Genomic DNA, 24,494 nt, shown 5'->3' on the forward strand with positions numbered 1-24,494 from the left:
AGATACATATGCAAAGTCATTATGCTGTACACCTTAACTTATACAGTGTTATATGTCAATTATAGCTCAATAAAACTGGGGGCGGGGAGGGCAGCAATGTAGGTTCACAGACCTCTGGGGGAACTTTCCTGGTATAATCTGAAACCAGCCCCTTGACACAGAGGTCAGGGATAGACCAAAGAAGGAAGCAGGCCACTCCATGCTGGTAGGTGGCAATTTAATAACAACAAAGGGAACTTACATACGAGGCTTGTCTTGGGCAGCAACAGGATGCATGGATCCCCGCACCTGCCCACCAAATCTTAAAATCTTATAAAGAGGCCTTAACTGGGCTCAAGCATGTATACCATGCAGGTGTTTTCAACACCACATCACTATCTCAAGGCAATGTCCTTGGAGCAGCCTCCAGGAGTGAGAAAGGCTAGAGGAACCCACATTCCAAAGACAGGGGAGGGGTAGAGAAGGTTCTAAGTGCCCAGGTCCAGCTCATGGGTCAATCAGTGGTCACATTTTTTTTTTAAGATTTTATTTATTTATTTGACCGAGAAAGACACAGCGAGAGAGGGAACACAAGCAGATGAAGTGGGTGAGGGAGAAGCAGGCTTCCCGCCGAGCAGGGAGTCCGATGTAGGGCTCGATCCTAGGACCCTTGGATCATGAACTGAGCCAAAGGCAGCCGCTTAACTGAGCCACCCAGGCGCCACTGGTCACATTTTTTTTTGATCACGTTCCCCAAAAGGAAGTCCCCCATAAATTCTCACAACACTTTGGACCCTATTTGTTGGCCTTTATGAGATTCTGTCAAATGATTGTCATTATTTATGCATATGTCTTGTTTCCTCAAGTAAGCTGTATTCATGTTCATTCATTCTGCAAATATGTATTGAGCATCTCATTGTGCCAGGCACTATTCTGGGTGCTAGGGATACATCACTGAGCAAAATAAAAATGCCCGCCCTTGTGGACCTTACACTCTAGTGGGGGAGAGAAACCATAAAATGATAAATAAGTAAATTGTATAGTCCACTAGAGGGTGATAAGTACATGGGGAGAAATAAACCAGGATAAGGAGAGTTTGCAGTTTTTAAAAACAGGGTGAGCTTCATGAGAAGATGACAACTGAGCAGATGTCTAGGGAGTGAGTGGTGATGACTGTTTTGAGGGCACTTATTACAGCTTAATCACCAAAAAATATAGCATAGTTCCTTGCATGTGATATTTAATAAATGTTGACTGATTAAATAAAATTCAAAAACTTGGCCAAAACCACACACTAGATTAGTCAAGAATGATGTGACTTTAGTGCATCAACTATGATTCCTACTGAAGCATGAGAGTGTCCCAGCTTTATCCCCCCAAAAACAACAACAACAAAAATCCCCAACACTGAATAATCAGTATGAACACAGTGGAAATTATGAAAAATTACTGTTACCATTTTAAAAAAAAAGAAAACAGAACAATGCCTCTTCAGAAACTGACTTTTACTAATCAGCCTCCCGTTACTTTAAATCCAGAGTCAGCATTTACTTTCCACAGAACCCGTGGATATGTCTGTCAGGTGGCCTTGGCTTTCTGCCATAAGAAGTTTTATGTGCCACGATAAACATTATGTTTGTCAAGAGGGACCTTGCCTTTTAATTTTAGATTTAAATGACAAAGCTACTTCAAATATGTGCATGTACGAATTCAGTGATTAATGCATAATTATACCATACTTACAAACTGCTCATCAGTAATAAATTATATTTTACCTTACATGCAACAAAGTTAACACTAGTAAACTTTTCAATAAATTATTTCACACAGGTATATGCTTATGAATCTATTTAATTGTTCAAGCTGTGCTAGAGAATACATATTTTGGATACATATTTCAACAGACTCAGTTACAACATAGATGATTTCCAGTGGGAATTTCTTACACTATCCTGATTATCAAAAAAAAAGTCTATCATCTGCCACCAAATCTGCACTATGTCAAAATATATTTTTCAATTATGCATTTAATTATGTCACTTTTGGCTCATTGGTCTCATAAAGGGAGATCCCATTTTAAATTATTTTTGCAAATATTTCCAAAACATGTTTTCCAGTTATTATTTTTCTAGGGAAGACATGTAATTGACCTATGTTTACATATAAATTTTCTCTGCACATGATACTTTTTAAAGAGAGAATAGTTTGAAAGGTGCAAAAGCTCTGGCTCTCCAAGGCAAGGCCAAAAAAAAAAAAAAGTGAAATTTAATTACGTCTTCTGATTTTTACTCTTTGAGTTTTATTTTCTTCTCTTGTCTATTTTTAAATGCTAGAAATCATATTTTTAAGGTCGTATACCCCTTTGGGCAAGGATTATGAGAGATTTCAATACTTAGAGTGAGAACATACAGTTGAAAAGCAATTTCAATAAAAATAATAATGTTACTATTTCTATTTGGGGGGTAGTTTTATACTGACAAAAAAAATCACTGTTTCAAATTCATTGGTAGTAAATATATTAACTTCTGGATCAAAATGAAGAGCCTTTCAAGAAAAGGAGCTGTGCAGTCAGCAATGACTTAAATTAGTCAGGGTAGCAGGAATCTGGGGTCAAGGCTGTTTCCACCATTTTGGTCTGACCACCATACGTAAATGGGACCCGATTTGTGTAGCACTTGTTTCTGTCGTAGGTGTAACAGGTCTCACTGTCTTCATCACAGAGATTGCTCTGGGAGGCGATAACTACTTGATTATCCAGCTCCACTTCCACAGGATCACATTTTTTACAGCTGAAAAATAAATATATTCATTTGACAATCCCCATCAAATGTTGTCTCGGAATCTGAGTGACTATTCGTTTCTATCCAAAATTAGCTGGCTCTTGCTCGCAACTCCTTTCAGACCTCAGCTACTCTACAACAATAGCTAATGGGAGTTTTCGACCTTTAATATATAAAAATTAGTTGAAAGTAAACAATATAATTAATGATATGATAATATGATGTTTTGTCTATACCATACAGCAAATTCTACTCTTCTTAGGTTTGTTCCCACCTGTATCCTGGATTAAACAAGTTCTTTATAGTGACAAGGAAGGCAGAATATTTTTAAGAAAAAGAAATTGGGGGCGCCTGGGTGGCTCAGTCAGTTAAATGTCTGCCTTCCACTCAGGTCATGATCCCAGGGTCCTGGGATTGAGCCCCGCATCGGGCTCCCTGCTCAGCGGGAGGCCTACTTCTCCCTCCCCCACTCCCCTTGCTTGTGCTCCTGCTCTCACTCTCTCTCTCTGTCAAATAAATAAATAAATAAAATCTTTAAAAAAAATTGTTTGATGCTGGATTCCATAGCTTCTAAAGAAACACCTGAATGTTAATATGTCTGAAATCCAATTATTTAACTTAAGACAAATTGGCCCTTCTGTACTACTGGCAATAATTTCTTATTTAGAATGAATTTATAATTAACTTTTATCTGTGATAAAGTTTTAAAAATTTATGATATCTAATAATTAACATAGAAATTAATGTATTCAAAAGCTCAAATTACATTGGTAAATGTTTATACCCCGCATTTTCAGAAACATTCCTACTAACAAATTTAAAGTTATTAAATTCCATATCTATATTAGCATGAAGGAAAATCTCTTACAGGTCAGACAAATGATACACAAAGTTGGTTCTCACTGGTGAGGTGGGATCAGAGATATTCTCCCGGTTGTTCAGAGGAACACTAAACAAAAGAAAGAAATCAAAATAATGAAACTAACAGATATTGCTTTTTTGATAACAGGCATATTGCCGGGACAGTATTTACTATTTCATCAGGAATTTAGTACATTTAGCACTCTATAGCACTCTAAAACCACTCTACAGGAATACTATTACTCAGATTTCACAGTAATTTGCCATATTTTAAACATTTCCCATTCCAAATAAACCTCACAGAAACTCCTCTGTCAATGATCATTGCTTACCTGGCAAATCCCTGCTTTTCCTTTAAAACTCAGTTCAAGTTTTCCCCTCTTTATGATGATCCATTCTCACTTCTGAACAAACTCCTTTCTCTTTCATCTCACTGAAGTTCACGTATCTTTATTATAACAAATGCCATATCACAGTCGCTTTTCTACAAAGAATTTGCTTCCCCAGACTACATAAGTTCTTTGAGGCAAAACCATTTATGTTTTCTCAGTGCCTTTCTAGATGTGTGTCATGTAGGATATGTTCAATATTTGTGGAATAAATGGACAGATATTATTATCCATATTTTTGGAATGCAGAAATTATAAATCAGAGATCTCAATGACCTACCCAAGTTCACACAACAACTAAGTAGTAAAACTAACTGGACTCCAGACCTCTTGATTTGGTGATGTTCCATGAAAAAGTAGGTAACACTTATCAACTAGTTGAGATGATGTCATTCATTTTTACATTTTTCATATATGTCATCATTCCTCCTCATCAAATGACACAAAGGAAAACATGAGGATGGATTTAGCAGCACTATCTACATAGATATCAAGCCAAAACTTTAGATACCATTCCTGAGGGCCCCTCTCTGTAATGACCGCTATCTAATCCATCTCACAGTTCAGTTGATTCTCATTCTTTGCAATCTGTGCACTTGGTTTAAGACACTGCCATTTCTCTCCTAGATTGTAGCAATACCCTCCTTTAGTCTTGACCCCTCCAATGTATTAGCCACATTATTGCCAAAATGGCCTCTAAAATACAAGCCTAATGTTCTTCTCTGCTTAAAACCTACAGTGTCTCCACCCAGAAAACAGAGCATGCTTACAATGGCATAGAAGGCCCTTCATGATACGCCTGCACCTCTCCAGCCCCATCTCTCCCCATGCGACCCTCTTTACATGCTAGCTGGAAACAACTGCTTGCAATCCCACAAACTTACCATGCTTTTTCTCATTTCCAAGTCTTAACAATAACAAAAACAGCAAGAGTTCTAACATTTACAAAGTACTTCTGGTGTGTCTGGTACCATGGGATGCATGTTATGTGATGATTTCATACAATCTGCACAGCACCCGTTTCCTTTTCCTGGAATGATCTGCCTCACCTACCGACCCTGTCATTCCCCACACACCTTTACCCAGGTCACTCCCGCTAGCCGCCACTTGCACCACTTAACTCCAAACATCCCTGGCTGACTCCCACTGCCACTCTCCCTTCACCCTCCAGGATTGGACTGGGTGCCCCTCCTTAGTGCTCCTATAACATCTTGTGCTGATTCCTGTCACAGCATTTATAATACTGTATTGTAATGCCTTTTCAATTGTTTGAAGTTCCCTACTAGACTGTAAATTATTTGATGGCATGGACTGTGCTTTATATAAATTTTTGTATCACCAGCTCTAATCCTCAGTGGCATTCAGTAGCTCTCAATAAATGTTTGCCGAATGAATGGATCTATTCTTTATTAGATTGTAAAGGCTCTAGTAATATCAGGAAAAGCTTTAAATAATGAGAAAGATAATACACATGTATGCGTATCTACTGTGGGTTTTCAAACACTGTCCTAGATGCTTTTGTTCACTAGCATATTTAATTTTGTCCATTTAGCCTACTTAATCCTCATGTAAAGTCTATGCATATAAACACATACATAATTATCTATGAAAACAGGTTCATGTAAGTGCTACACATCAAAAAGAGGAGTAGAGGGGCGTCTGTGTGGCTCAGTTGGCTAAGTGACCAACTTTTGATTTCCACTCAGGTCATGACTTCAGGTTTGTGAGATAGAACCCCACATCGGACTCCATGCTGGGTATGGAGCCTGTTTAAGATTCTCTCTCTCCCTCTCTCTCTGCCCCTCTCCCCACCCTGCTCACTCTCTCTCTTAAAAAAAAAAAAAGAGTAGAGACATAGGTATAACCGTCAATACGTTCAAACAATGGCTAATAAAGGAAAGTATCTCTGCTTACAACATGAAAAAAAAAGAAAGAAATTTAAAGTGCCACATACATAATTCTGATGTTTCTCTCCACAATGTCTTCATTAGGATCTTCGGGAGAAGGGATGATCCTGGAAGTAATCCGGGCACACTGACACTTGTTGTCAACAAGAACAGTCCTTCCATCTTCATCTTGGGCTTGAAAGATAAAACATATTAAGAAGGGGGGGGGAGGTCTGTTTCTATACTTTTATTTAATTTATCTTTTTTCCAGTAGAAAAACTAAGTTTTATGGTTGATCAGTTTCAGCTTTCTCCAATTTTGTCCTCTTTCCTAATCTAAAATGCTAAGTGGAACCTCACAGCATTGTGAAGGAAACCCAAATGCATTCCAAACAAATTGTTCTCTTTTTCCTTGGCCCAGTCTGTGGGAACCCAGGCTGAAAGAATTCTAGTTTTCATCTAATGCTTTTAATAGAGGCACAGCTCTCTGAATAATGTAGCCTTGTAAAAATCAGTGCCAAATGACAAAATGATAGAGAAAACAAAAATCTAGACTAGATGTCTCTCAGACCAAAGTAATTATTCAAAAGTAAACAAAAAATAACATTAGACTTTATAAGTCCCAGTTTGAAGTGTCACATCCTTCCTGAACTCCCATTTATACACTTTTTTTCATCCATGGGTTGGATTAGAGTTAAAAACAGGCACATTTTCCCCAAGATAACCCTACTTTGTGAGACTTTTAAGTATTCTCTACTATAATTTTCCTAAACTTAATTATATTCTTCTTTTTCATAATAACAATCAGGTTATCATGGCATAATGGTTCAGTCAAATAAAATAATAAGTGCTATATTTATTACTATTTCTTATAATTATTTTAAAAGATATGGCATATATACATGTAAAGTGCTATGAATTTACAAAAACAATTTAGAAAATATTGTGAGGTACAAGCTCTATTTAATATAATATGCTGTTTACAGAAAAAATAATAAGTGAATGGATACACAGATGACCATTAAAGCCTTAACTCTGAGTATCAACATTTATTGTCTAATCTGAATATTGGACAAAGAGGTCTGGTAGGTGTTGCAAGGAATAAACAAAGAAAATTTCTTATTATCTGGACTTAGATCAGTTAAGAGGTATTTGAAGAATCAATAACAACTTTATTTAATAGTGCTAATTAAACAATAGTCATAATGTTTGATATATTTTTGTTTTGTTTTTAAATTAAACTTTTTTAGATCACATGCAGTCATAATAAATACTAGAGAGAGAACCCATGTACATTTTACCTAGTTTCTCCCAGTGGTAACATCCTGCAAAACTACAGTACAATTTCCCAACCAGAATGCTGAATTTGATAGAATTTACCAATGTTAGCTTTTACTCAATGTAGGGTACTTAAAACAAACAATAAAACTCATAACCCACTACCATAAAATTAACCCATTAAATACGTTTTTTATTTCTATAATTTTAACTAAATGGCCTTTAAAATTTCCCATCAAACCTCAACTTAAAAAAAAATTTAGCACATTAATTCAAGTTACAAAGGTTAAATGATCAGGATAGATATAATCGTAACTGGAAGTCTAATTATTTCAGAGGTGTCCCAAAGCAGAGAGGACCTAATTGCAATATTTCAGTCTTGATGATAATCGTCATTACAAAAACATTTAAGACCATTGTTTTGTACTTCTAATTGTTGGACGTACTTTACAATGCATTATCATGGAATTATTCATAACTTCTTAATACATCTTCTGATAAAAGTCTGTATAGTATTGAAGAAGAAACATTATGAAATCAAGATAATAACATAATTCTTCTTAACATTTTGAAAAGAATAAGATGACTTAAATGGTGTCCTCTTCCCTACTCCTATATTCATGATTCTTAAATTTTTTTTATTTTTTAATTTAAATCCAATTAATTAACATATAGCATATTACTAGTTTCAGAGATAGAGTTTAGTGATTCATCAGTTTCATATAACACCCAGTGTTCATTATATCAAGTGCCCTCCTTATGGTCCATCACCCAGTTACCCCACCCCCCCACCGACCTCCCCTCCAGCAACCTTTAGTTTGTTTCCTATAGTTAAGAGTCTCCTATGGTTTGTCTCCCTCTTTGATTTTGTCTTATTTTATTAAATGTTTTTCTCAATAAAATATAGAAAAGTTCTGTATTTTATTTATAGTATATAATTTATTTTCTTACCAGAAACCAAGGAAAAAACTATTTTTATTACTGTTTATTATTATATAAAAATAAAACTAATATATCTACCAGGAAATGTGCAAATACAGTCAATTCACCAAGACTTAAAAGATTCTAACATTGTTACTTACAGGCAATATTTTTCCAAATAAACCTGTTATACATTGTGCCTTGCTTTATTCCAAGAGTACCTGAGACATAGCAGGTGCTCAATAAATATTTGTTAAATTTAATTCAGTTCAAACAAATAAGAAAACACACTTAACAACACATACTAGATATGAACATAATGAGTTTACTAAAAGGTGATTCTCCAAGACAGGCAGAATAGGATAGAAGTTAGGAGCGGGGGCTATAGGGTCGATGGCCTGTGTTCTATGTGTTTGCTGTGTGACTGTAGGTAAGTTATTTCGCCTCTCTAAATCTCAGTGGACGCAACTATATGTTAGAAATATTAATAGTACCTATCCTCAAATGGTTACTATGAGAATTAAATGGAATAATACATGTAAAACAGTTAGCATAATGCCTGGAAAATAGTATGTACTCAATAAATGATAGATCTTTTATATATGTTTTACACATATGTTTATAGGTATATAAACATGTTCATAAACATTTATTTATATATATAAATACATAAACAGTACATGTTTAATACTAATATTTTTGTGTGTAAATATTAGAAATTCATTATTTCTAATGCTAAATTAGTATAAAAATATATGTAAAATGACTATTCTTAATTACATCATACCCTGTTCTAAGAATAAGCTCAGTAAGTGTTAGAAACAATCAGCCCAAATTATATAACTTCTAAATCATTACCCTCCTAGATGAAAATTATTACATCTATATTCAGAACATATTCCATTTTCTACAGTAGTTTGAAAGGTTAGTAAACAAAATAACCAAAGTTATAACATCAAGTGATAGGCAACCTGTGTAACATTAAACATTGTTAAAGTGTCATCATAAATCTGTAGGCTCAGATCCAGGAAAGTTGTTAGAACTATTATTAGTCTCTCTGGGGAAGTAAAATCCCAATGCATTCCATATTGTAGTTATAGTAATTACTACTTCATTTCTCCAGAATATTCATTTAAAATACTCAAGGAGAAGATTACTGACTTTCAAGATTCAAAATGAATATTTATATAAGTATAGCTATCAATACTTATCTAGAAATATATATTTTCTTATTCTCTAAGTTATATTAGGCAAACAAATAAGAGAAAAAAAAAGAATAAAAAGAATTACAATGAGTCTTCTCTGCTTAAAGATCAGTGCCCATATAAAGATTAAGGCATGTTAGAAAAAGTAGCCAGCTAGCTAGCTAACCAAAGCACAAACATAAATGTTTAAATCTGAAGAGCAGATCTGTGTTATATTTTTCCTTTTATGTGGGTTAATTTTCAAAATACCACATACCTGTCACAAAAACAGCCTTAACAAAAATGGCTAGGACTCCCCAGAAAAGCAAATGGTTCTTCATCTTGACTTCACTTCAAGAAACTGAAGCTAAAAAGTCAGGGTTAAGGTGTGTGATCTATAAGGAGTGTGCAAATGATGGTGCTTCTGCTTTCTTAAAATAACACTCCAGGCAGCTAACAAACTAAAAACAATCACAACTGCGGTTGGAGTCAGAAATTTAAATGCTGCCCTGGACAGAGATGTATGTCTCAGATTTCTGTATTTTCTTCCAAAGTATCCCCCCAAAAGCCATGCTTTAATGCAGTAACTCTTTATTTTACATGTTTCATTAAACATGAAGATTAATAATAACTTCAAGTCAGGAGTACATTAAGAATATTTAAATAGGGGTTCTCAAATTCATTTCCTAGATAATAAAGTTTTCAAATCAAATATGTGACATTTGTTATGCCTAGAACAGTAAATGAAGGGAAGAGGAGAAATTGTTTAAAGCCTTTCAAGGTCCCAATTGTACCTTATGTCAACTTTTTCTCCTAGTCCTTAATTAACCAAGTTACCAGATTTAAATATACATATTCTACATGACATACATAATATATGTGTACATATATATATGTATATATGTATATATATATAATATATACATAATCTGATTGCTTTCAGTTATTTTATAAACTCAAACATGAAATTGGAATTTGAAACAGATGGATACTAGATGTATCAGTTGCCATGGTTTAATTTGATAGCATTAAGGCAGACCTTGTGTTTGATAATCTAGTAACAGCTTTTGGAATTATAAACCCATGAAATGATTTTCATTTGAGATGCCTCAACAGAAAACTGAATCCCTGCATTATTTCTTAAAAGTTTTTGTCATTAATTAGTGTCAAAAAGCAAACAAACAAACAAGTCAACAAAACCCTGAGCTTTTGGACAGGGCATCACCCTACCCTCTGCCCCAACATGTTAGAATTTCCTATCTCTTAGGCAGGTTTGGTTCCAAGAACGTGTTGTTTATATATATATATATATATATATATATATATTTATAAACATATATATATATGTGTGTGTTACTTTTGGTTCTCAGTTCTCTAATTTTTTAAGGGTCTCCTAGAATTTTGAAAGGCACTAAAGAAATGCTTCAGGATCATAAGTAGGCAAGCAGATATCATAGCTAACAGCAGAAGGGGGCAGAATGAAACTAATTATTAAAGGCTGGCACATAACTGCACTCTTTCAATCATGCACTGAATGTCTAACATGAACAAAATGCCAGACACTAGAACATATAATATTACTATACTGTCAAACTTTACTCTCATTTTAATTTCTACTATCATAGGACTTAGAAGGTATTTGGGGTTAAGAAAAACATACTGGATTCACATGAACAATTTTATCTATTAGGGAAAAAAACAAATCTGAAAACACATTATTTTAGTGTTTGGTCAGGATGTCAAAACAAGTATCAACACTTAAGAGCTCCTCATTTCTAACTGTAGTTTCTAAATGACTGATTTATTCATTCACTCCAAAATAGAGTAATTAGAAGTTAGTTGGATAGGGGCGTTTGGGTGGCTCAGTGTCTGCCTTCGGCTCAGGTCCTGATCTCAGGGTCCTGGGATCGAGCCCCACATCGAGCCCCGCATCGGGCTCCCTGCCCAGCGGAAAGCCTGCTTCTCCCTCTCCCACTCCCCCTGCTCGTGTTCCCTCTCTCATTGTGTCTCTCTCTGTCAAATAAATAAATAAATAAAATCTTTAAAAAAAAAAAAAGAAGTTAGCTGGATACTTTTTTGTTTAAGTCATTATTTCCTTGAAAATAAACTTAAGTCTAGATTTCCTCCCCAAAGCAAGTTGGATAAATCCTTGGGGAAAAAAGTTTCCCCCAAAGCTTATTTTTTATAAAAGCAAATATTAGTTGATTCATAATTACTAAGCTAAAGAAAAGCTCTATATTTGATGTCTCTATCCTTTCAATCTTACAGTTTTGTATTTCTATTATGTAAACTATGCATCTAAAAGAGAAAAAAATAAAAGAAATTACTCAATAAAAATAAGGGCTGGAGACCCAAGTGGCACCTTTGCCACCAGAAGAGAGTTACTATACCTGCAATATAGGATCAGGACCAGTGTATTGCTCAGTGTGGTCCAGGGATTATCTTCCCTAGTACCATCTGGAGTACTAGTCAAAATATGAATTTCCTGGCTACACCCAATCAGAATTTCTGGAGATGTGACCTTGGAATGTGTATTTTTAGAAAGCCTTCCAGTTGAGTCTAATGTACAGTAAAGTTTGAAAATTCATAGACTAGAAGCATTGGGGAAAGGGTGATAACTAGCAGTATTATCTATTTCTAGAAGAGCAAGAGGTTAATAAAGGTAATTTTTAAAAAATAAATAGGCTTACATTGAAAACAACTTAGTTGAAGCTTCTATTTATTTTTACAATTCTGTGCTATAGGTGACTTGTTCCATAATGTTTTAGCACTAAACAATTATATATAAATAACAGGTCCTGGGGCGCCTGGGTGGCTCAGTTGGTTAAGCGACTGCCTTCGGCTCAGGTCATGATCCTGGAGTCCCGGGATTGCGTCCCGCATCAGACTCCTTGCTCAGCGGGCAGTCTGCTTCTCCCTTTGACCCTCCCCCTTCTTGTGTTCTCTCTCTCTCTCTCATTCTCTCTCTCTCAAGTAAATAAAAAATCTTTTTAAAATAAATAAATAACAGGTCCTGGTTTAATCTTTAAACCATTTCATCTCCAGTTTTAGTTATGTTCTTCCCACCAAAACATGTAAAATGTGAATAGTAGAACACTTTCCATGCAAGTTAGTTAAGTTACTGGGAGCCACATTGTTCTAAATTCTTCACCAAAAATGATTTATTTTTCGACATTGATATATAAGATTCTTATAGTAAAAGGTTCAGTGATAGACTCATCTGAATGAAAGAGATCCTAAGATAATTTAGTCTCACCTTCTTTACTCCCACTCAAGTTTTGTTTCAATTTCCTATACAGCAGTCTGAGTTCAGCATTTACTTAAAAACCATCTGAAATAGGTCAATGCATCACTTCCTCTGGACACAGGTTATTATATACTTGGGATATTCAAATCATGACAAAGACTTTATTCTCTTGGGACATAGAAGACGCTCTTCTTGTTTTGCTCCTATCTCACTGGTGACTCCTTCTAAGTCTCTTGCTGAATTTTCCTGTGAATATTGAGGTTTGATCCTCAGCTTTCTCTCTTCTCTCTTCCTCTCCTTAATTAACTTTAATGTGACTTTCAAAGGCATAATTCTAGACTTTACCTTGCCCGTTGAGCTCCAAACTCCTACATCCAACTTTCTATTTGATATCTCTACTTGTCTAACAGGTATCCAAAACTTAACCAGGCAAAACAGTAATCTTGACAATCAAGCTACCCTCACACTTCCAATCTGATCTTTTACTGTCTCTAGTCTTCCTTATCTCAGTAAATCCACCTGGTTGTTCAAACCAAATCCTCTTCTTTGATTTCCTTGTTTTCTTCTCCCCCATATTCAGTTTACCACAATATCCTGTTGGTTTTATTTCAAGACTATATCTCAAATTTATCTGATTCTCTCCATTTTCACTGACAGCCTGGTCCAAGTCTCTATCCTCTAGCCTAGACTACTACAATAGCCTCAGTCATAAAGTTATTTTTCCTTTGCCCCAGAATTGGCTACTAGGGCTCACAGTTAACAACCAAGAATGGCTAAGTACCCCAAATTCTAAAGAGAGTCAGACACTTCCTCCAAGCCTTACCAGAGGAAGAACAGAACTCAACTTATGGCCATCAACCACCACCCCCATTCCTGAGCTCTCTCCTCTAGTCTTTAGAGGACTTTGGAGGGAAAAGGGAAATGACATCATTGGAGCACTTGGCTTTGTGGAAATAGTAGTGTTTGTGGTAAGAGACTTTCCCCCTTTATTCTTGGGAGAGGGAAGGACAGGGTGCTTTTTTCTCCCCAAAGTCAAGTGAGGGAGAGATTCAAGAAAATCATTCAAAGAAATCAGGGACCCTGAAAAAAAGGAAAATTGAGAAGCAATAGAGCATAATAGTTAAGAGAAAACATTCTGAGTCTGATTGCTTGAGTTTATTTCCCAATTCATCATTTACTAGCTGGGTGAAATGGGCAAACCTTGAACACTCATTTAACCTCTCTCTGTAAAATGGGGATAATAACAATACATATTTCTTAGGATTGTTGTGGAGCTTAGCATGTATTATAACATATAAAGAAGTTAGAAAATATCTTGGCATACGGTAAGCACTCCATTAGTAGTGATTATTATCATCAGAACCATCACCATTATGTTGGTCATTCCCTGTTGAGTTGCAGAAAACGCAAACCCAACCTGGAGCTGTATACTTTGAGGAAAGCATTCATGGGAGAACTGGACATTTCCCCTTGGGTTGTGGGCATGTAGGAACACAGAAACCGGTATGTGTTCATGGTATATGACCCCTTCTAAGGTATGAATATTCACATGCAAAAGAATGAAACTGGACCCCTATCTTCCACCATTCACAAAAATTAACTTGAAATGGATTAAGGACATAAACATAAGACCTGAAACCATAAAACTCCTAGACAAAAACATAGTGGAAAAAGCTCCTTGACTTGGCCTTGGCAATGAGTTTTTGGATATGACACCAAAAGCATAAACAACAAAAGCAAAAATTAACAATTAGAACTACATCAAACTAAAATCTTCTGCACAGCAAAAGAAATAATGAACAAAATTAAAATGCAATTTACAGAATGGGAGAAAATATTTGCAAACCATATATCTGATAAGAAATTAACATATAGAAGATACAAGGAACTCATACAACTACATAGCAAAAAACCCAAACAATCCAATTTTAAAAACAGGCAGAGGACTTGGAACAGACATTTCTCCAAAGAAAACATCCAAATGGTTAACATGTATATGAAAGGTGCTCAACATCACTAATCACCAGGGAAATGCAAATCAAAACCACAATAAGATATTACCTCACACCTGTTAGAATGGCTATTACCAAAAAGACAAGAGACAACAAATGCTGGTGAGGATGTGGAGTAAAGCTGTAGGCAGGAATGTTAATTGGTACAGCCACTATGGAAACCACTATGAATGCTCTTCAAAAAATTAAAAATAGAACTACAATATGATCCAGCAATCCCACTTCTGGGTAATATCCAAAAGAATACCAAAGGAAATTAAAGACTATCTCAAAAACATATCTGCACACCAAGTTCATTGCAGTATTATTCACAATAGCCAAGACATGGAAACAAACCAAGTGTCCATAAACACAGGAATGAATAAAGAAAATGTGATATATATGATGGAATATTTTTCAGCCATAAAAACGAGGGAAATCCTGTCATTTATGACAACACAGATGGACCTTAAGACATTAGAAATGTCTGTTCTAAGTGAAATAAGTTAGACAAAAACACTTAACTGATTTCACTTATATGTGGAATTTAAAAACATTGAACTCATAGAAACAGACAGTAGAATTAGTGGTTTCCAGGGGCTGAGGGGTGGAAGAAATGGGAAGATGTTGACCAAAGGGTACAAGCTTCTAGTTATTTACAGATCTTGGATACTAGCCATTTATCTGATATGTCATTTGCAAATATCTTCTCCCATTCCATAGGTTGCCTTTTAGTTTTGTTGACTGTTTCCTTTGTTGTGCAAAAGCTTTTGATCTTGATGAAGTCCCATAGAGCTACCCAATGACCCAGCAATTGCACTACTAGGTATTTACCCCAAAGATATAAATGTAGTGATCCAAAGAGGCACCTGCACCCCAATGTTTATAGCAGCAGTGTCCCCAAAGCCAAACTATGGAAAGAGCTGAGTCATCCATCAGTGGATGAATAGATAAAGAAGATGTGGTGTATACATACAATGGAATATTACTCAGCCATCAGAAAGGATGAAATCTTACCATTTATATCAAACTGGATGAAACTGGAGGTAAGGTATTATGCTGATCGAAATAAGTCAATCAGAGAAAGACAATTATATAGTTTCACTCATATGAGGACTGTAAGAAACAGCACAGAGGAGCATAGGGGAAGGTAGGGAAAAATGGAATGGGAAGAAATCAGAGAGGGAGACAAACCATGAGAAACTCTTAACCATGGGAAAGAAACTGAGGGTTGCTGAAAGGGAGATAGGTGGGGGGATGGGGTAATTGGGTGATGGGCATTAAGGAGGGCACGTGATGTGATGAGCACTGCATGTTATATGCAGCTGATGAATTACTGAACTCTACATCTGAAACTAATAATGTTCTATATGTTGGCTAGTTGAATTTAAATTATTAAAAACAAAAACAAACTTCCAGTTATAAGATGAATAAGCTCTGGGGATGTAAGGTATAGCATGGTAACTATAGTTAATAATACTGTATTGTATACGTAAAAGTTGCTGTTAGAGAACTCTAATGTTCTTACCATAACAACAATGACAACAATGATAATTATGTGAGATGAAGGATATGTTAACTAACCTTCCTGTGGTAACCATTTCACAATATATATGTATCAAATCATCATATTTTACACCTTAAACAGTTATATGCCAATTATTTCTCAATAAAGCTGGAGAAGAAAAAGAATACAACCAGAGTTTTACTAACTTGGGGAAGGAAGACAACACTTTGAAGAACTGTTAGCTTTATTTGTAATAGCCTAAAACTGGAAGCAACCTAAATATCCATACACAAATTGAGTGAACAAATTGTGGCATGTTATTCAGCAATAAAAGTGAATAAACTATTGATACACACAACAACATGAATGAATCTCAAAGTAATTATTCTGAGTGAAAGAAGCCAGATAAAATATCTTAAAAAGAGTATATACTGGGGCGCCTGGGTGGCTCAGTTGGTTAAGCATCTGCCTTCGGCTCAGGTCATGATCCGGAAGTCCTGGGATCAAACCCCACATTGTGCTCCCTGCTCAGCGGGGAGTCTGCTTCTCCCTCTGCCCTTCCCCTGCTCCTTCTCTCTCTCTCTCACACACACACACTCTCTCTCTCAAATAAATAAATCTTTTTAAAAATTTTTAAAGAGAGTATATACTGTATGATTCTATATATTATATATACAGAATATATAGAGAGAGACAAAGAGAGAGAGAGAGAATTTGAATATAGGGACTTCATCAAGATAAAAAGCTTCTGCACAGCAAAGGAAACAATCAACAAAACTAAAAGACAGCTAGGGCATCTGGGTGACTCGGTTGGGCATCTCTTTGGTTTCCACTCGAGTCCTGATCTCAGGGCTGTGGGATCAAGCCCCACATCAGGCTCCTGGCTGAGCATAAAGCCTGCTTGTCCCTCTCCCTCTGCTCCTCCCCCTGCTCACGGGGCTCTCTAAATTAACTAATTAGTTAAATAATTAATTAAATCTTTTTTAAAAAACCTAAAAACCAGCCTACAGAATTGGAGAAGATATTTGCAAATGACCTATCAGATAAAGGGCTAGTATCCAAAATCTATAAAGAATTTAGCAAACTCAACACCCAAAGAACAAATAATCCAATCAAGAAATGGGCAGAAGACATGAACAGACGTTTTTCCAAAGAAGACATCCAAATGGCCAACAGACACATGAAAAAGTGCTCCACATCGCTCAGCATCAGGGAAATCCAAATCAAAACTTCAATGAGATACCACCTCACACCAGTCAGAATGGCTAAAATTAACAAGTCAGGAAAGGACAGATGTTGGTGGGGATGCAGAGAAAGGGGAACCCTCCTACACTGTTGGTGGGAATGCAAGCTGGTGCAAACACTCTGGAACACAGTATGGAGGTTCTTCAAAAAGTTGAAAATAGAGCTACTGTACGACCCAGCAATTGCACTACTGGGTATTTACTCCAAGGATACAAATGTAGGGATCCAAAGGGGTACGTGCACCCCAATGTTTATAGCAGCAATGTCCACAATAGCCAAACTATGGAAAGAGCCAAGATGTCCATCGACAGATGACTGGATAAAGAAGTGGTATATATATATATATAATGGAATATTACGCAGCCAACAAAAGGAATGAAATCTTGCCATTTGCAACAACATGGATGAAACTAGAGGGTATTACGCTAAGCGAAATAAGTCAATCAGAGAAAGACAAGTATCATATGATCTCACTGATATGAGGAATTCTTAATCTCAGGAAACAAACTGAGGGTTGCTGGAGTGGTGGGGGGTGGGAGGGATGGGGTGGCTGGGTGATAGACACTGGTGAGGGTATGTGCTATGGTGAGCACTGTGAATTGTGTAAGACTGTTGAATCACAGACTTGTACCTCTGAAACAAATAATACAATATATGTTAAAAAAAAAAAAAGAAGATAGTAGGAAGGGAAGGATGAAGGGGGGGAAATCGGAGGGGGAGACGAACCATGAGACACTATGGACTCTGAGAAACAAACTGAGGGTTCTAGAGGGGAGGGGCGTGGGGGGATGGGTTAGCCTGGTGATGGGTATAAAGAGGGCACGTATTGAATGAAGCACTGGGTATTATACGCAAACAATGAATCATGGAACACTACATCAAAAACTAATGATGTAATGCACGGTGATTAACATAACATAATAAAATTTTTAAAAAAGGGCTAGTATCCAAAATCTATAAAGAACTTAGCAAATTCAAAACCCAAAAAATAAAAAATCCAGTTAAGAAATGGGCAGAAAAACATGAACAGACATTTCTCCAAAGAAGACATACAAATGGCTGACACATAAAAAAATGTTCAACATCACTCAGCATCAGGGAAATACAAATCAAAACCACAGTGAGATACCACCTCACACCAGTCAGAATAGCTAAAATTAACAAGTCAGGAAACAACAATTGTTGGCGAGGATGCAGAGAAAGGGAAACCCTCTTATACTATTGGTGGGAATGCAAACTGGTGCAGCCACTCTGGAAGACAGTATGGAGGTTCCTCAGAAAGTTAAAAATAGAACTACCCTATGACCCAGCAATTGCACTACTAGTTATTTATCTAAAAGATACAAAAATAGTGATTCAAAGGGGCACATGGACCCCAATGTTTATGGCAGCTCTATCCACAATAGCCAAATTATGGAAAGAGCCCAAATGTCCATCCACAGATGAATGGATAAAGAAGATGTATATATACAATAGAATATTACTTAGCCATCAAAAAGAATGAAATCTTGCTATTTGCAATGACCTGGATGGAGCTAGAGTGTATTATGATAAGGCAAATAAGTCATTCAGAGAAAGACAAATACCATATGATTTCACACATACGTGGTATATAAGAAGCAAAACAGATGAACATAGGGGAAGGGAAGGATAATAAAATAAGACAAAAAAACAGAGGAGACAAACCATAAGAGACTCTTAACTATAGGGAACAATCTGAGGGTTGCTAGAAGGGAGGTGGGGGGGGATGGAGTAAATGGGTGATGGGCATTAAGGAGGGCACTTGTAATAAGCACTGGGTGTTATATGCAAGTGGTGAATCACTAAATTCTACTTCTGAAACAAATACTGCACTATGTTAACTAACCTGAATGTAAATAAAATCTTGAAAGAAAAAAATTTGAATATATATTATAAAAATATATAGGAGCACATTTTAAATATTATTTTTAAATTATATTTTAATATATTTATATTAAATTTTGTGTTGTATTAAATATTACTTTAATTTAAATAAAATCATAATTTAATAAAAATGATTATTTTAATACAAATAATTCTAGAAAGTGAAAACAAACCTACAGTGACAAAAAGCAGATCAGTGACTGTCTAGGAAAGTAGGGACAGGGAGAGAAGAGAGGAAGAGAAGGATTACAAGGGTGCCTAAGTCTTCTGCAGAGGATACATATGTTCATTGTCTTGATGGTGGTTACAAATTCCTGACTGTACATACATGTCAAAATTTATTGTAAAGTTTAAACGTGTGCATTTCATTGTGTATCTATTACATCTCAATAAAGCTATTAAAGGTCACATCTTCAGAATTCAGTTTTTAAGTATGATGTTAGATTTTCCTTGAATGTTCTTTATCAAGTTCAGGAAGTTCCCTCCTATCCCTAGTTTGCTGAGTTTTGTTTTTTTTCTTTTCTCTTCAGAAATGGATATTACACTTTTTCAAATAGCTTTTCTCTGATTATTGAGATGACCACATGATTTTCATTTTTAATACAGTGAATTATAATGATTTTAAATGTTAAATTAACCTAGCATTTCTGGGGTAAACCCCACCTACTCATGATGTAATATACTTTTTATAAATTGATAGATTCAATTTACTAAAATTTTACTTTGAACTTCTGCATTTATGTTCATAAAGGATATTGGTCTGAAATTGTTCTTTTCTTATAATGTCTTCGCCTGGTTTTGTTATCAGGATAATCCTGACCCAAGAGAGTAAGTTTAGAAGTATCTTTTCCTCTCCAATTTGCTGGAGGAGTTTGTGTAGAATTAGTATTATTTTTTTCTTTAAATGTTTGGCAGATTTCACCAGTGAAGTGAGGGCCTGGAACCTCTCTCAAGGCAAGAGGCTGGGGCAATTGCAGAGGTCTTCAATCTGTTTTCTGTCTCTCTGCCTAATGTCCAATCTCTTAAAAATCATTGTTTCACAAGTTTGTCAGGTTCTTTTAGTTGTTTCTGGTGGGAGGGTAAATCTGGTCTCTAATATTCCATAGAGTTTCAAATTGAATATTGGAGATTTGAAGTTAAAAGTGAATTTTGGATATAAGTTTTTATACTGAACTAGACTTTTTTTTAATAGACTACTCTTTAGACCTGTTTTAGGTTCAAAAAATAAATTAGACATTTAATGATAGAAAATTTCCAATATTATTGAATCTTCTCAAAACATTGTCAAGGGAAGGCAAAGAAAAATTTAATCATGGTAATTTGGAAGCAATAATTTGGAGGAAAAAAATGGTTTCATGTTTATAACTCATTAAACTATTCACTGCTCCAAACTCTTCGCTATAACCAGTCTTACCTCCATTACTCATTGTCTACCCAGCAGACGGTGATCTTTTCAAAAGGTAAATTAAATCATATCTGATTCAAAACCTCTAATGGCTTCTCATTACACTAAAAATAAATTCAAACTCATTATCTTGTCTGATTTCCCATAACTCTCTCTTTCACTTATCACTCTCCAGCTACTTACTCAGGGCCTTTGGACTTTTTAGTCCCTCTGCATGAAACACTTTTTCATATCTTTGCATGGCTGGCCCTTCATCATCATTCAAGTCTCAAGTTAAGGGTCACTGCCTCAGAGAGAATTTCCCTGGTTGCAAATCATCCTAACCAATCACCAGTCACTGTCTTATTACCCTATTTTATTTTCTTCATAGTATTTATCGTAGTTTGAATTTCTTATTTAGTTTATTTAGTATGTCTCCTCCTCATCAGAGTAAGAGCTCCTTGAGAATGGCATTGTCTTGTTGCTCACTTCTGTTTCCAAGATCAAAGCACAAGAATACCTAAAATATATTGATTGAATAAAGGATGAATGGAGAACATTTTCATAAGGAGTTGAAAACTGTCTCTAGTTTTATCTGTCTCTAGCGATATTAGTCTCTTTTTTGAACAGGTTTTATAGTGTCAATGTTGCTTTTTTAAGTGTTGTTTCCAGATATGCATACAGTAGTCCAAGTGTTATTGACCAAGTATAAAACAGCAGAACAGTAATATTTTTCAATAAATGCCACTTAAGATAGTATCTCCACTTTTGGCAGCTATGTTACACTATTGACTTCTAACAACTTTATAGTCAACTAAATTCCCCTTTTAAAAAATAAGTGCTTCTATAAAGTAATAACTTCCCCACATTTAATACTTAAACAGTGGGGATTTGGGTATGAGATTTAGCATTGGTCCTTAAGTTTTATCTTACTAAACTCAGACCAACATTACAACTTATTAGATTCTTTTTAAGCCCAGATTCTGAAACCTAGCACATTAGTTACTTCTCTCCGCTTCACAGCATCTACAAACTTAATACACATGCCAACAGAATCCTTATTTAAATTGTTTAGAGAAATGTTCAATGGGCTAGTGCTGAAGACAGACTTCTTTGGCACACATCAGAAGTCTCACCTCTAAGCTAACACCAATCCATTCATAAGCACATTTTGGGTATAGCACTTCATTTCAAGTTAATTCATACAATACCATACTATCACACAGACTATAATTCTCCATGTCATCCATAAGGATAGTATGAATACTTAGCTTAAGTAATCAATCTCTCCTTAGCCTCTATTTTAATATCACGTGATTTCTCCCCTTGAAAGTCTTTCATAATATAAAAAGATCCTTGATATCCTGGCATCTTGCCACTTAAACACTTAAAAGGGATGATGATATTATTTAATAGCTTTCTTGGCTTTAAATCCAAGATGTAGCTGGACTCTCTTTATTTTCCTTTTAATGGATTAAATTCTGCATTCAGGGTAACAAATCATTGTTCCCATTTGTCCTTGAACTTTATATGAAAAACAAGTTTTGGTAATGAATAGTACTGTCCAAATCAGCTCCAAAAACACAGCATCTCAAATACGTCACAGGATCATCAGGAACATGGCCTTTATACCTTATCTATATGTACCATATCTCTACTTTCTAGACCTTTGAGACACTAAACAATACAAAAGTAACTTTTGAATCAACCCAGAAAAATAAACTGAGAGAAGATCCTACTAGCACCAGAAGAAAGGCCTTCAGCCAAGACAAGCTGACAAAAAAATGATCTCCAAGAGAAGTGAAGCAAGATAAAGCATTCAAAAGTGGAAAATTCTTTATGTGTATATATACACAATATAATGAATATATAATGCAACCAGTTTAACTTTAAACATCCTCAAAGTCCCAAAACATTCCACAAATCTGTTGTACGTAAAGTTATTTACAAAGATTAAAGAGGGAGTTTTCTAAAGTGAGCTAAAGCCTTTTATCTGACTGGCAATCTATTCTTGCTCCCAAGATGATCCTGGCTGGATTGCTCTGGACTTTCCAAAACTCCTGTAGAGCACTCTCTTCCCAATTCCACAAGAGCAGATGTAACTTATCAAGAACCATTATCAGCTCTTTTTCATGGCTCCTTGGAGGTGGTAAGCTACTTTAGGTTGAAGCTGAACGTCTCTTTCCCAGCTACTGGCTGCCAGAAACTCATTGAAGTGGATGATGAATGAAAACTTTGTACCCTTTATGAAGAGCATATGGCCACAGAAGTTGCTGCTAACGCTCTGGGTAAAGAATGGAATGGTTACATGGTCCCAATAGGTGGTGGTAATGACAAACAAGACTTCCCAAGGAAGCAGGGTGTACTGACCCATGGGGGTGTCCATCTGCAGCTGAGTAAAGGACATTCCTGCTACAACAAGGAGGATTAGAGAAAGGGCAAATCTGTTTGGGGTTGCATTGTGGAGGCCAATCTCAGCGCTCTCAACTTGGTCATTGTATAAAAAGGGGAGAAGGGTATTTCTAGACTCACTGATATGACTGTGCCTCATTGCCTGGAGCCCAAAATAGCTAGCAGAACCCACAAGCTTTTCAATCTCTAACAAAGATGATGTCCGCCAGTATGTTGTGATAAAGCCCCCAAACAAAGAGGATGAGAAAACTAGAACCAAAGTGCCCAAGATTCAGGGCCTTGTTACTACACATGTCCTCCAACACAAACATCAACATATTGCTCTGAAGAAACAGTGTACTAAGAAAAGTAAGGAAGAGGCTGCAGAATATGCTAAACTTTTGGCCAAGAGAATGTAAGGAGGACAAAGAAAAACGCCAGGAACAGTGCCAAGAGACAGAGCCTGATTCTTGAGGTCCTGGCAGAGAATCTACTTCTAACCTCATTCAGGTTTTTGGCAGAATTCAGTCCCTTAAGCTTTAAAGGTGATGTCCCCATTCCCTTCCCTGCTGACAGGTGGAGGTTGTTCCCAGCTTCTAGATGATGACAGCAATCCCTGCTAGTGGCCTCCTTGATCTTTAAAGCTAGAAATAGTGGGTCAAGTCCTGCTCTGATCTCTGCTTTTGCCTCATCTCTCCTGCTTCCAGCTAGGGAAAGTTCTCTGCTTTTACAGCCTCGTGTGATTACACTGAGCCCACCCAGATAATTGAAAATAAACTCCCCCATTTTAAGGCCCACAGCCTTAGCTACAACTGCAAAATCTCTTTTGCTATGTAACAGTTAACATATTCACAGGTTCTAGGTATTAAGGTCCGTACTTGGGCGGGAGGAGGGGTTGGTTTGCAGGGGACATTAGTCTGCCTACCACAGAATTAGACAAACACCGCTCCAAAAAGAAAGGAAACAGCAAGTAAAAGGCCCAAGATGGGAAAGAGCTTGGACAGGTCAAGTAGCAGGGAGGAAGGCCCTAGAACTGTAGCAGAGTGAAGGCGAGAACTGCAGTAGATGATACCATGCACTTCTTTATAGAAGTAACATTTTTTCCCATTTGAATTGTATAAATTTAGAATCTATTTTGAATTTTAGAATTAAGTCATTCTAAAGCTAAAGCTGGAGCATAGGCCTCCTAACTTCTAGTCCAATTCACCTTCCACAAAACTACAAGTCATTAATACTATTTTTTTCATATCTATATGGAAAAATTTCTTCTATTTGACATTTTTTAATCCTAAACATTTTTGCTTATTGCATACAGAAATTCTTAATATTGATCTGTATCTAATCATGTATATTTTTGTAAAATTTATATATAAGATATCAGGAGGCAAAAACTAAATTTAAAAAGAATACAAAATATGAGGAAGAAACTTCATCCCGAATTCTTTTTAAAAATTAAAAAATTAAGACAAAAAAACTGAACTCTTTTTTCCAATGGCTTTCCACAGAGACTATTAGGGTAATCTTTTGTGGTTAAATGTTTATAAGGA

The 24,494-nt window shown here is 35.9% G+C and overlaps 1 protein-coding gene and 1 pseudogene across 1 annotated transcript; one reads left to right on the plus strand and one right to left on the minus strand.

Moving 5' to 3' along the window:
• Positions 1–1,812: 1,812 nt before the first annotated feature.
• Positions 1,813–9,717, minus strand: JCHAIN (joining chain of multimeric IgA and IgM). Its single transcript, XM_027599815.2, has 4 exons — positions 9,555–9,717; positions 5,964–6,090; positions 3,628–3,708; positions 1,813–2,768 (listed from the first exon to the last, which is right to left on the minus strand). The coding sequence occupies exons 1-4, from the start codon at positions 9,616–9,618 to the stop codon at positions 2,564–2,566; spliced, it is 477 nt and encodes a 158-aa protein (XP_027455616.1). The 5' UTR covers positions 9,619–9,717; the 3' UTR covers positions 1,813–2,563.
• Positions 9,718–19,391: 9,674 nt separating this feature from the next.
• On the plus strand, positions 19,392–24,219 carry LOC113924815 (annotated as a pseudogene).
• Positions 24,220–24,494: the final 275 nt, after the last annotated feature.

Source organism: Zalophus californianus, chromosome 2 (genome assembly GCF_009762305.2).
Source record: "Zalophus californianus isolate mZalCal1 chromosome 2, mZalCal1.pri.v2, whole genome shotgun sequence".
Lineage (NCBI taxonomy): Eukaryota > Metazoa > Chordata > Mammalia > Carnivora > Otariidae > Zalophus > Zalophus californianus.